The 12,287-nt window shown below is 48.3% G+C and overlaps 1 protein-coding gene across 2 annotated transcripts in view; it reads left to right on the plus strand.

The window, feature by feature from the left end:
• Window positions 1-4,431, plus strand: part of STXBP4 (syntaxin binding protein 4) — a 154,681-nt gene extending 150,250 nt beyond the window's left edge. Inside the window, exon 17 of one of the 2 annotated variants that reach the window (XM_037129656.2) lies at window positions 4,298-4,431. In XM_037129656.2, coding sequence (XP_036985551.2) covers window positions 4,298-4,319 — 22 coding nt within the window. In that variant the 3' untranslated portion in view covers window positions 4,320-4,431. Of the gene's footprint in view, window positions 1-350; window positions 468-4,297 lie in introns of those variants that run through there. The other variant, XM_037129657.2, reaches the window with a different exon arrangement.
• The last annotated feature ends 7,856 nt before the right edge of the window (window positions 4,432-12,287 follow it).

The raw sequence follows: 12,287 nt of genomic DNA on the forward strand, positions 1-12,287 counted from the left end.
GACAGACATTCTCCAGTGTTCGCAGGGCACCTAGAAACCACCACAGAGTTTTCAGAAAGCAATCTTGAAACATCAGGAACCTTGAAAATGTTCAAACTTTTTGACCCTATAGTTCTACTTCTGTGAATTTACCCTCACAAATAGTCACCACATTAGGCCAAAAAAAAATTGTACGGAAAAGGTTTTCTGAAGTAAGTAAATTAGGGGTTGGCCCAAAAAAGCCGGTTCATTTTTTCTGTAAGATAGAGGACACATTTTTCAATTTCACCACTAACTTCATTGATTTGGATATTTTGAGTGTGTCAGCTGCCTCCCACGTGGCACAGTGTTGATCGTTCTGTTATTGCTAGGATTTGACTGCTGTCAACTTCACCGGATCTGCCCAACCGTGGAGCATCGTCCAGCGAGAACTCTCCAGCACGAAACTCCACAAACCACTTTTGACACCTTCCATCAGTCACAGCACCTTCTCCATACACTGCGCAGATCTCTTTTTGTGTTTCAGTTGCATTTTTACCTTTCTTGAAATAATAAAGCATATATGCCGAAAATGTTGCTTAATTTCTTCCATCTTCAGCATTCAAATGGCTATACAAGAATTCACCAATTTGGTACATTTTTAATATATTTTATTGATTATGCCATTACAGTTGTTCTATTTCCCCCCTTCATTCCTCTCCACCCTGCACACCCCTCCCCCACCATTCCCCCCTTTAGTTTATGACCGCGTGTCTCAAGTTCTTTAGATTCTATATTTCCCCTACTATTCTTGCCCTCCCCCCTATTTTCTATCTACTGTCTATGCTACTTATTCTCTGTACCTTCTCCCCCCTTCTCCTCCTCCCACTCCCCTGTTGCTAACCCTCCATGTGATCTTCATTTCTATGGTTCTGCTCCTGATCTAGCTGTCCTCTTAGTTTGCTTTTGTTTTAGGTGTGATTCTTAATAACTGTGAGTTTGCTGTCCTTTCACTGTTCATATTTTTTATCTTCTTTTTCTTAGATAAGTCCCTTTAACATTTCATATAATAAGGGCTTGGTGATGATGAACTCCTTGAATTTGATCTTGTCTGAGAAGCACTTTATCTGCCCTTCCATTCTAAATGAAAACTTTGCTGGATACAGCAATCTCGGATGTAGGTCTTTGGATTTCATGACTTGGAATACTTCTTTCCAGCCCCTTCTTGCCTGTAAGGTCTCTTTTGAGAAATCTGCTGACAGTCTGATGGAAACTCCTTTGTAGGTGACTGTCCCCTTATCTCTTGCTACTTCTAGGATTCTCTGCTTCATTTTAATTTTGGCTAATGTAATGATGATGTGCCTTGGTGTGTTCCTTCTTGGGTCCAACTTCTTTGGGACTCTCTGAGCTCCCTGGACTTACTGGAAGTCTATTTCCTTTGCCAGATTGGGGAAGTTCTCCTTTATTATTTGTTCAAATAATTTTTCCACTTGCTTTTCCTCTTCCCCTTCTGGTACCCCTATAATTCAGACATTGGAGCATTTAAAGATGTCCTGGAGGTTCCTGAGCATCTCCTCATGGTTTTGAATTCTTGTTTCTTCATCCTTTTCTGTTTGGTCATTTTTTTCTTCCTTCTGGTCCACTCCATTGATTTGAGTCCCAGTTTCCTTTCCATCACTATTGGTTTTCTGTGCATTTCCCTTCATTTCAATCAGTTTAGCCTTCATATGTTCCTCTAATTTGTGACCGGAATCAATCAGTTCTGTGAGCATCCTGATCACCAGTGTTTTGAACTGTACATCTGAAAGTCTGGCTATTTCCTCGTCACTTAGAGTTATTGGCTCGGGGGCTTTGAGTTCTTCTTGAGCCATGTTTTGGTCTGTTTGCACCTGTTACATATGAGGAGCGGAGCCTTAGATGTTCACCAAGGCAGGGCCACCCAGGTTGTTGATTTATGACTCTGTATGTGGGGGCAGGGTCAGAGAGGGAGCAATAGTGGTCCCCTCTGCTGCTTCCCGCCACTGGGGCCTGTATGGTCTGTCTCACTGCTTGCTCCTTTTCTGGTTTATCTGTGTGCGAATGTGTGACCCCGGTCAGCCTGCCGCCTTGTGCCCTCACTGGGTCTGCCCATTGCTACCCCACGCCCAGGATCCGCCCATGGCTGCCTGCGCACCTGAGTGAGGGGATCTTTCCTGCTCGACCCCAATCGGCTGCTGGCTCCACCTCTCTTACTGGTCTGGCTGAGTGTTTCATTGTTGTCGGACTTCCATGCAGTTCAATTTTCTGTGTTTTGACTGCGTTTTTGTTACTAAAACTTTGTTGTCTTTAAACTTGGTTGTGTGAGAAGGCACAATGTTTACACCTATGCCTCCATCTTGGTGGAAGTCCTCTGGTACTTTTTTTTGTGTGTGTTTTTTTTTAATGCACACTGGTATGACAGCTGTCACAATACAATCTAACAAAATTGTTTCAAATGAAGTAAAGACAGCTAAGTGCTTCTAGAGCCACCTCACATAAAAAAACCAAATGAACTTTTTGACCACCCCAGTATGTATATGCCTTAAACCAGGGGAATATCTAACTAAAATCCTTATTCAACAGGATAGAAAATGTTTAAAAATATTTAATGACTCAGGGAAAGCATCCCAATATGACATCAAGTGGAAACAATGTGATACCAACAATATTCTATATATAAATACCATTGAAGATCTGAAGAAAATAGGAGATAATATTATTAGTGATATTTGCTGTATTCATTATATTTTCTGCATTTTAAATTCTCTACAGTGAGTATGCACTATTAAAAATTATATTCCTCATTTTTTTTTAGAATTTTGCTTTAGAACTCTGTATACAATTGAGTGAAAGCTTGTTATCTACATTATAGAAGCTGGAAAGATGAAACGAGGCCTGATCTCTCAGTAATTAAATCGATCCTTGTGGAAGCAACAACGAAAAGCAGATTTGCACTGACCATGTGTGTCTGCCCCTTGCGTGGTCGGAGTCACTGCCTCTGATGCTTACTCGGGATTTTTTTTTCCTTGCTAGAAATGCTAGAGATGCTACAGATATGATATTTCCTTGTTCATTCTCTGGGGACAGCCAGGTTTTATGGCAGAATAAACACTGGGGCCTTTGCTGCTATTATGGTCGTCAATGTAAATATTCTCCGGCCATATCACTGAGGGAACCATCCTGCAAGGCACCTAAGTTTGCCGCTGATATCTTGTCATTTCAAAGATCCGAGACCCATTTTCTCTCCATTGAAAACATTTGTGTGGTAAAAATAGCAATAGATTCCAGCAGAGTTGATGCATCATTGGGAATTTTTATATTAACTCTTAGTGCCAGGTACAAGTATTCTTCCTTTGGACATTGTATCTGATACAGACTCTGCCCCCCCAAACAGTATGTGAGCCTCTGAATAACATCTTTGCAGGAAGCACAAAATCTTAGCGTGGATATGGACTTGTAAGTTTCTCTAGTCCGACCCCCTTTCAAATGAAAGTATCCTTTTAAAGCATTCCTGGCTGGTAGCTATTCAAGGCTTTGCTTGGATATTCCTATTGAGAAGGAAATTGCTAAATCCCTCAAAAAAAAAATCTTATTACTCTTAGAACATTCGACTAAGATGATTGCTTTATTAAGAAATAACCTGGGACTTGGCCTCCCCGGTGAGTTTTCCTTGCTGACCAGGGAAGCCTCCCCAGGCCCCTTGGACCATGTCCCATCGTGGTGCGTTAACGATCCATCCGAATACACATCATAAGATACATGGTGCCATCCACATGGAAACTAACTCCTGTTCTGGACTGAATGGTGTCCCCTCAAAAGTCGTGTGTTGCCTCCTAACTCTCAGTACGTCAGAATGTGACCTTATGTGGAGATAGGCTCTTTACAAAGGAAATCAAGTTAAAATGGGGTCAGCGGGGTGGGCCTTAACCCAACTCACTCCTGTCCTTATAAAAGGCGTTGGGGGGAGGGGGGTTGGAGACAGACACACACATGGGGAGAAGAGCTCAGGAGGACTGGAGCGGTGCTGGCACAAGCCAAGCCAGGGAGCCACCTGAGGCTAGGAGAGAGGTCGGGATGGAGCCCTCACTAGTGCCTGCAGGGGAGCAGGGCCCCGCCGACACCTCCATCTCTTGGCTGTGGCCTCCCGAACTGTAAGACAAAAAAATGTATTGTCTCGGCCACTCGGTTCCAGCAGTCCTAGCAAATTAATATGCCCCGCCCCGCCAAATCCAGAACGGCCCTCTTTACATAAAAAAAAAAGTAATAATTATAGTAGTAACACTCCTGAGTGACTGGTATTGCCGTTGGCCATTCTTTGTAGATGTGCGTCCTGGTCCTGCTGAGGTCAGAAGCCAGCCCTGGAAACGCCCGTCAGACTCCTCTCATGGAGTGAGCTCTCTGGACTGTGAGTACCATTTGGCCATCTGGTCCATAGTAAGAACAAGCCTCCAAGTGTCCCACATGGGTGATGCCCAGGCTGGCTGTGTGAAGGGACCCACAGCTGATCCAGTTGAACAGCAGAATCAACTGGAAAGACTTCTAAACTCACAAAGCCTTGCCCAACCATCCCAATCCCTGTGAATAGGCCCCAAACACCCGCAGCGTACAGCAGTCCGGTGTGCGGCTGAGGGCCAGAATCGGGCTCTGGACTGCGGGGGCACCCAGGTGACTAAACCTCCCCGGGGAGCAGGTCACCCAGCACGAAAGCTAACATTCTCGGGTCCCTATATTCTTATGGTCACAGAACTGAAACCGTGACCTCAGCGGCGCTCGCAGTGACGCACACACGTGCACACACCCCAACTGCATGGTTTCCTTGGATGACTTCCACTTCTGGCACTTTTAAGATTGACTCTAAATCTCAATTTTTAAAAAAATTTTGATAATGCCACCAAATCACATTTTACAGAATGTATAATTTAACATTGGCATCTCACGGTAACCCAAGAAGTTTTGCATATGAGAGCACTGAGGCGCTGATTAGTCATGTGACTCAGGTCATGTCAGGGTTACTAGTTTGTCGCAGTTTTCCTGGGACTTTCCTGTTTTGAAGTTGGAGGTCCCACTTCCTGGAAACCCCCTCCGTCCTGGGCAAGGCAGGGTGGCTGGGACCCCGCACCCACGGCAGGAGGTCGAATTCAGTCCCAGTTACCTGCTCTGAAGGACCGTAAAGCTCGTGTTAGCCAGCCCCTCCTTTCCCAAGGAGAAGGGAAAACTCGGGTAAGTCTCCAGAACCCTGATGTAACTCCTTATGCGCTTAGAAGAACGTTGAGGAGCTGCCAGGCACAAAGAAAGGCAAGTCGCTGTCTCCTCCCCCCACCCCCACCAAAGCCTGTTTGGAGTAAGTTCCCTAGGCCCGGAGATTCCCAGGCTACAGCGCAGAAGCCACGTGAGATCTGTTTCAGTTTGTTGTTGTTGAGTTGTTACCGTCTAGGTTTGCTTACTTTATATTTTTTAACTAATCATGTAGGAAATCGACTTGGTGGGGGAGTGGGAGGAGCTGTATAATTCTATGGATTTTTCACCCAGACTTAGATACATTTGAGCACCACCATAATGAAGATACAGAACGGATTTATCACCCCACAAGCTTCCTCCTGCTGTGTCTCCCCCCCCTCCCAAATTTCCCCAGATCTTCACAATCACTTCTTTGTTTTCCGTAACTGTAGTTGTCATTGTTTGGAGAATATAGAGGTAACTATATAATGTGTAACCTTCTGAGACTGGTTTCTTTCACCCAGTAGAATGCCTCGGAAATTCACCCAGGTTGTAACACGTATCAGTCGTGCATTCGTTTTGTTACTAAGTAGTTTTCTGTTGTGCAGATGAACCGCGGTTAACTTGTTCACTGACCCACTGAAAGACATTTGGGTTGTCTCCAGGGTTTGGTGATTCTGAACATAGCTGCTGTAAACATTCACGTGTTGGTGTTTGTTTGTATTTCGATTGTAGTTTTTGAAAAGTGAAATTTGTTTATTGGTTTGTGTGTGAACATCCCACCTCTCTGGGGCAAATACCCCAAAACAGGGTGGCTTGATTATGGGCTATATTCGTTTTCTATTGATATCATCATGAATCACCACAAATTCAGTGGCTCAAACAACACAGATTGATTATCTCACAGTTTGACGGGCCAGAAGCCCCTGGGTCCTCACGGGCTCAACCCGGGCCGTCCACAGGGCTGTGTTCCTTCCTGGAGGCGGTAGAAAGGACCCCGTTTCCTTGCTCACTCGGTTCTCCCGAGCACATTCAGAATTCAGGCCCTGGCAGCTGTAGAACTGAAGCCCCTGCTTCCTCCCTTGGTTTGTGGTTCCCTTCCTCCCCTTCAGAGTCAGCAATGACCAGTCAAGCCCCTTTCACACCGCACCTCTCTGTCACCCTCTTTCATTGTCACATCTCTAACCCAGCCAGGAAAGATCTGCTTTTAAGGGTCCACAGGATTAGGTCGGGCCCACCCAGATAACCCAGGACAGTGTCGCCATTTCGAAGTCCATACCCTTCATCATATGTTCAAACTCACTTTGCCTTTGCAGGGGTTGTATCACGGGCTCTGGGGCTTAGGGCCTGCCTGAGCACCTCTGGGGGGACTTTACTCTGCCTCTCTTCTCCAGCAACTCTCAAGCTGGCTTCTAGAGTGGCTGTACCATGCTACATTCCCATCAGCAGGGTAAGACAGTTCCCATAGTTCCATGTCGTTGTGAGCACTTGGTATTGTCAGTATTTTTCATTTTAGCCCTTCTCATAGATGTGTGGTGGTATCTCATCATGGTTTAAGTTTGTACTCCCCTTGTGGCTAATGATGTTGAACATTTCACCTGCTTATTTTCCATCCGTATATCCTCTTTGCTGAAATGGCCATTCAGATCTTTTGCCAATTTTTAAATGGGGTTTGGGGGGGGGGTTGCAACTGACTTTTGAGAGTTCTTTGTAAATTCCGGATACAACTCCTTCGTCAGATTGTGATTTTCAAAAATTTTCTTGTATTAAATCTAATCTTTTCACATTTTACCTAGACAACAGTCGCACACGTAGGATTTCCCCCTGCCTGGGGCTCTGTTAGGGTCGGCCTACACTACAGGGTGATTCAGTTCCAGACCCTAAGCCAGGGCGTTTCCCGTCTCAGAGCCTCCTCATGGTGGGTCCCAGACGTCCCACAGGGGACACTCAGAGAACGTAACTTTTGTTCTAGTAAAACAACTGTCATAAGACCGTAGGATCTTAAAGGGAAGCACAGATGCCTAAACGCATGGCACCTACAACCTCTCTCACACCAACATCCCTTCAAGTCCAACAGACTCCGTGTGACTGTGGCTGTGACCTTGGCATGGCAACCATTCTGGGAAGCAAATGACAGGAAGTCGGAGGGAATGGGGGAATTTTGAGGACTCTGGAGAGAGGTCGCTAAGCATGGGGGTGGGATTTCCACCACCATTGTGTCACAGGGCTGTGTGAACACCAGGCCTGCTTGGAACAGCGTGACTTTGGGGAGCTGAAGACACCTGCTGGTGCTCAAGAAGGAAATGCTAGACTGTAAGCTGAGAACAGAAATTTTAGTGCAAAGCCTTCTGGAAACTCTTGTCTACACCTTCGTGATAAGGCAGTAATAGGGAGCTGTCTTAAGAATTACCTCCAAGAATAAAGTTTCCAGAAACCATCCCAGAGCATTTGAAATTCAAAATTTTACCTGTACCAAGTAGAGGACTTGACCAGTCAGAAACCTGGCAGGAGCTAGAAGCTGCCACAGGTGGTCCACAGGAAGACACGACTTCTAGATGGGTGGTGAGGGTTCACAAGTGAGTGGCCCAGAAACTGACAATACTTAGACCGTTTCTGCTTGAAGGACTGAGGGCTACAGGAAGATGTCGTGGGAACCGGGCCCTGGGGGAGGAGGCCCCTGCTGGAGCCTACGGTTGTGGGGATCACAGCTGCTCTCAGAACACTGCATTGAAGCTGGAAGGGGCGGAAAGTCAGGGGCTTTGTCCTGACCTCACTCTCCTCCCACTGTCCCTGCCCCTGGGGTGCTTCCATTTCTGGAAGGAAGCCGGCCCAAAACACCCAGCAAGAGAGCCCAAGGGAGGCAGCCCACAGCGGTCCACTTCCCCCCGGGGCTGCAGGAGCAGACGGAGGCCAGCGGCAAAAGGAGTCATCCAGAGATTCCTGATTAGGATGTAAGCGAGATCTGCTATCTGAGAAATACCTTCAGAGTGAGTTCATGAACATTCAGGGCTTGGTGGATAGTTCCCGCCTGCCTTCCAGGGGCACAGGTGCTGCCTGTGGATGAGATGCACACAGTTTCACCACCGCAAAGCCTCCAGCCCGGCAGGAGAGCCGGAGAGACCCAGCAGGGGGTGGAAGAGGTTGCGACGGAAGCACAGAGTGGAGGAACCTAACCCAGACTTGACAGATCAGGAAGGGCTTCTTGGAGAAAGTTGTGTCTAGAAGGATATTTAAATAATTAGCATCAGCCAGGTAAGCGGGGGAGTGAGAAGGCGAGAGAACCTGCTGAGCAATGGCAGGGAGCTGAGAGGGGGTGTGATTCAGTGGGGTCGGGTCGAGCCAGAGCATCGCTTTGGGGGTGGGCAGTGTGAGGGAGGTGAGGGAACAGCCTGAAACAGGTCTGGAGAAGGGAGCGGGCCGGATCCGGAAAGAACTTGTAAGCCACATAAGAGTGGCACTACTCCAAGAACAAGTTTGAGGAATGGAAAAGGTCTGAAGCAGGATGATGGCATAATTTTCTGAAGGCTCTCCAACATGGGATGGATGGATGGGTGGATGGATGGATGGATGGATGGATGATAGATGGATAGATGGATGGATGGATGATGGATGGATGGATGGGTAGATGGATGGATGGATGGATGGATGGATGATGGATGGATGGATGGATGGATGGATGGATGATGGATGGATGGATGGGTGGATGGATGGATGGATGGATGATGGATGGATGATGGATGGATGGATGGATGGATGGATGGATGGGCAGCGAGCAAACGTGGAGGGCGTTTCCTCAGAGCGGCCCCTCCTGTGACTAAGACCGAGAGTCTGAACATCCCCGAGCCTCTGCCTGTCGCCCATCTGACAGATCTGCAGGCTGCCCAGCCTCCCTCCCAGGACTGTGGCCAGCAGTGGGTGGACGTCAACGGCCTCTGGCAGCCGAGGAGCACCCCTGTGATTCCGAGCGATGTCGCGATGGAAAGAAAACATTTCCCAGGGAAATCTGCGCGGTGCTCTGACCGGCTTCCCAAAGAACGGAGGGGAATCGAGAACGAAGCAGCCCCGAGCCGGCACCCACGGCCTTCCGAGCGGGGATCCTGCCCTTCCACTGCCGGCACATGGCCACTGGGCAGTGACGATGAATCGACAAATGGCTGAGCAGGGCTTTCGGTCGGTTCTCATTTTCACACACTCTCTGTAACCCCAGAGGGAAGACTGAATTGACGGCCCTATGCCCGCAAAAATCCCTCCGCATCTCTTGTTGCGATGGAAGGCGCAACGGTTATCAGAGCAGAAGGAGCGCGCTTGAGTGGAAGTAAACGCCAAACACCTTTTGGGAACAAACCGCCTCCCGGGGACCTTGGCAGCTGTTGTTGGGCTTCCTCCTGTGCGGCCGCCTGGCCTTGTTGCACCGCGGCCTGACCAGGCTCATTGCCTTCGTTCTAGGAGCGCGCCTCTGCCCTGTCCCCCAGTTGTGCAGAATTTAAATGTCACAGTAATCACGTCTTCCCCCCAAGGTAATGTGAAATATCACTGGAGCTTAATAGAGGTGAACCAATGAGCACATTCAGATGTTAGCGGTGTAATGTGTTGGGGCATGCACATCTATTCTTCTCCACAAGCTGCAAGTCAAAGCCTCTGAGTTTCATAGCTCACTAACAGCAGAGGCTGCTCTTTCTGAGTCTCTAGGGTGTGCCCCACCCTGTTTCAAGTCATTCACACCGATGGCCTCGTTTAATTCCACTCACAGCCCTTCAGGGCCAGCACCATCATCTCCACTGCACACATGCATCCTGATCAGTTCACTGACCTACTCACAGCCACATGACTGTGGACGTGTGCCTGGCCCCCAACGCAAGCTGTGGCCTTGGCGAGTTCCTTAACTGCTCTAAGCCTCATCTGCAGAATGGATAGAACAGGAAGACCGAATTTGTAACATTGCGAAGGATCGATCACATTGAAGGGGAAGTTCTCAGAGAAAGAGAACCAGTCTGGGATATGCACAGGTGGGGAGGAGGTAGATGAACTGGTGTGAGTACGTGAAGCCCAGAGGCTCGTGCAGCCATGGCACCTGGGAAGCCCACCACCTGCAAGCTGGAGACCCAGGACAGCCGGAGCTGCTGGAGACCCAGGACAGCCGGAGCTGCCATTTCAGTCCAAGTCCAAAGGCCCGAGAACCAGGGGAGCCACGCTGCAGTCTGAGAGCAGGAGAAAACTGACGCCCCGGCTCAAAAGCAGGTAACAACAAAGCACTCCTTCTTCCTCAGCCATGTATTCCAGCCAGGCCTTCTGTGGCGTGGATACAGTCCGTTTTACTCAGTCTAGCGATTCGAGTGTTACCCTTACCCAGAAACACCCTCACAACACAGCCAGAAATAATGTTTGACCAAACGCCGGGGTGCCCCATGGCCTAGTCAAGGTGACCAGTCAAACTAACCCCTGTGCTTACCGTTCGGTGCTCTGTTAGCGCGATCGTTGCTACTGCGGTTATTGCTGTGCGCTCGGCAGTCTGTGTCTGTCTAACAGCACTCCAGAACCGGAAACAGTCGTCACTGTAATGCTAAAGACAGCAAAAGCCACAAACAATTTTTTCTTCCCATAGAAAAATATTCTACATCTTACACATCCGATTCCTAAAACTCCTGAGAAAAACAGGAATCTGTGTCAGTAATCCAGAAACAGGGGGGTGCCACGCATTGAGCCCGAGAGCTCACACCCACCCCCCCCCCCCCGCCATGAACAGCTTCTTTCCAGCCCTCTAGGCTCGGGCCACGAGTGCGGGTGACCAGGCGAAGGAGGGCTTAGACTATACATTAAAGAAGCCACATCCTTGGGTTGAGACATCTCGTTAGTCTCTCCCATATCACACTAAAGAACAAGAAAATAAACATGTTTAAATCGGAAGGCAAAAAGAGATATATGAGATTATATATATATACACACACACACACTAAAAAATGTTCCAAGGCATTTTCCTGGACCCAAACTTACTTCTCTTTTCCTAAGGTGCCTGATGTTCTCCCCACCAGCCCCATGTGTGATGGTGGAGTTGGCAACAGCTGAGGCTGAAAAGCAGCCCTGCCATGTATTCCACACGTAACCTGGAGCCAAACACTCACCTCTGAGCTTCAGCTGCTCCCTCCGTTGGGCGTGACGCCAATTCCACATAGGTCTTAGGGAGGTTAAAGAAAATTCCTAGTTCTGTGTCTGGCACTTAGTAAGGCCTCCATAAAGGTCAGCTTCCTTCCCACTCTCCACCCCCCACCTTGGCAGGGGAAAATAATCTTTCCTGAAATTACTACCCTCTTCTGGCGACTAAACGATGGCATTCCTTCTTCTCTGTGTACGGGGGCAGCTAGAACTAAAGGAACCATCAAGTCCACTGGTTATCAAACCACCCTCTCCGGAGCCTCCTTAGGAACAGTGGAGTGAGGGAGTGAGCTCAGGTGAGATCGCCACCTGCCCGCCCCTCCGTTCTAATGGAGTCCATTCTCCTTTCTTTACCTATGTGTGCTTCCATGTAAGATTTCACTTTACAAAGGGTTCTTCAGAGAGTGATTGCAAAGCGCCGGTCTCATCCAGCCCCATTGTAGAGACGAGGAAACAGGCACTCGAAAGGTAAGGCAGGCAACTCTACAACCATCTGAGACAGAATCGGAACTAGAATGCGGGTTCTTAAGACTCCTGATCACTGTGCGCTTCCTGTCACTTCCAGTAGTAACGCCTCACTGTGACGCGGGTGGGGATGGTAACGTGGAATCATAGCGTTAGCCCAGGTTTACACTGAGGGGCGCTTCCCCTGAAGACACTCTAGGCAGGAGGAGAGGCCATTTCAGTGGTAGCCCAGAGGCCGTAATAGGTACATAGGCTGCCCATGCAGCCCAGGGAAGTCCAAACCCCTCTTCTAGGTTTCCATCCCAAGCCTTCATCCTACATCATGTCAGTGGACACAATAATTCACCTTCTGCTTTCTACTGTAAAGTGGGAGTGTATTTTATTTTATTGAAGATTGGGGTTAGAGAGGCAGGTAAATGATATAGGTGCAGGAGTTACATCGTTAAGCTCATACCCTCTATCACACTGGCCTCCGTCTT

This window comes from Artibeus jamaicensis, unplaced genomic scaffold (genome assembly GCF_021234435.1).
Source record: "Artibeus jamaicensis isolate MK-2021 breed Jamaican fruit bat unplaced genomic scaffold, CSHL_Jam_final contig_1998, whole genome shotgun sequence".
NCBI lineage: Eukaryota > Metazoa > Chordata > Mammalia > Chiroptera > Phyllostomidae > Artibeus > Artibeus jamaicensis.